The 1,015-nt window shown below is 46.8% G+C and overlaps 1 protein-coding gene across 3 annotated transcripts in view; it reads right to left on the bottom strand.

Annotated features, from left to right (window-relative positions):
* Positions 1-413: 413 nt before the first annotated feature.
* LOC128889146 (J domain-containing protein) overlaps positions 414-1,015 on the bottom strand; it is a 5,948-nt gene continuing 5,346 nt past the window's right edge. For 2 of the 3 annotated variants that reach the window (XM_054146540.1, XM_054146541.1), the window contains one exon: positions 414-659. In XM_054146540.1, coding sequence (XP_054002515.1) covers positions 438-659 — 222 coding nt within the window. In that variant the 3' untranslated portion in view covers positions 414-437. The remainder of the gene's footprint in view (positions 660-1,015) is intronic. The other variant, XM_054146542.1, reaches the window with a different exon arrangement.

Below are 1,015 nucleotides of genomic sequence, written 5' to 3'. Positions count from 1 at the left end.
CGTCTTTCGACCCCGTTTTCCAGCCGATCGCGATCGCCGCGTGCGGTACGTCGAAACGTCGCTAAAAAAGGATTTCGAAATCAGGTTGAACGACTAAAGCATACCTTTTCAACTCTTTCACTCGTTCTCAAAGTTTTCGTTCGCACGAAAACGCTCAGGCCAGCTTCGACTCCTCCGCAGCCTCGTAAAACAACGAAAACAGAGTTGGAAAATTTCAGGTCGATGTTCGATGCTTTCTCCGTTCTTCTCCCATCGCGCATCGGTTGGACAATGACGAACGATAAATTCCTGTTGAGATGGTGGTATTATAATACGCGTTATCCTTCATTTTCCATCCGATATACTTGACACGCAGTAAATGATTGTTGGTCCTGGTGACATGAATTCCGAAGAATCCCAGCCCCCCCCTCCTCACCCTCGAATCCCCGTCGACTAACTTAGATCTCGTAGTTGCGGAACTTGTTGGCCACCTCGCTAGGCGCCTGAGACTCCCAGCCGAGGTCTCGACGTGCACCGTAGTAAATATTTGCACCACCCTCCGAGGCTCTTCTGTGCGCGTTCGGGGCTTGGACCTTGGTGTGCCCCGGAGAACCTGCAGCCTCTCCGCTCGCATCCTGCAGCATGCGATCCTTTGTCTTCGGTTTGCTCCAGTGCATCGACTACGACGTATTCCAATTCTCATTCGTTAGTCTTACTTTACAATATCCCGTTTCTATCGTTTCGCGAAGGAGGTTTCGTAAACGCGCCAACTTGCCGCCAAGTTTTATTCTCTTTAGGACGATGTTAACCCCGTATCGCACACGTTTTATTTCATCTTCCAAAATGGCAATTTTACGAATAAAACTGACTCGTCGAACGGTATACAGGTATCGATTATCATTGGATTTTTGATCGAGTACGTCGTGCGATAGCGGGTCGAGTCAGGGCACTTTGGACGCAACGACATTACCGGACCTTTTGCAACATAATAATAATAATAATAATAATAATAATAATAATAATAATAATAATAATA

Source organism: Hylaeus anthracinus, unplaced genomic scaffold (genome assembly GCF_026225885.1).
Source record: "Hylaeus anthracinus isolate JK02 unplaced genomic scaffold, UHH_iyHylAnth1.0_haploid 11994, whole genome shotgun sequence".
Taxonomy (NCBI): domain Eukaryota; kingdom Metazoa; phylum Arthropoda; class Insecta; order Hymenoptera; family Colletidae; genus Hylaeus; species Hylaeus anthracinus.
The sequence above is the reverse complement of the archived record's forward strand: the minus strand, read 5'-3'. Positions and strand labels throughout refer to the sequence as shown.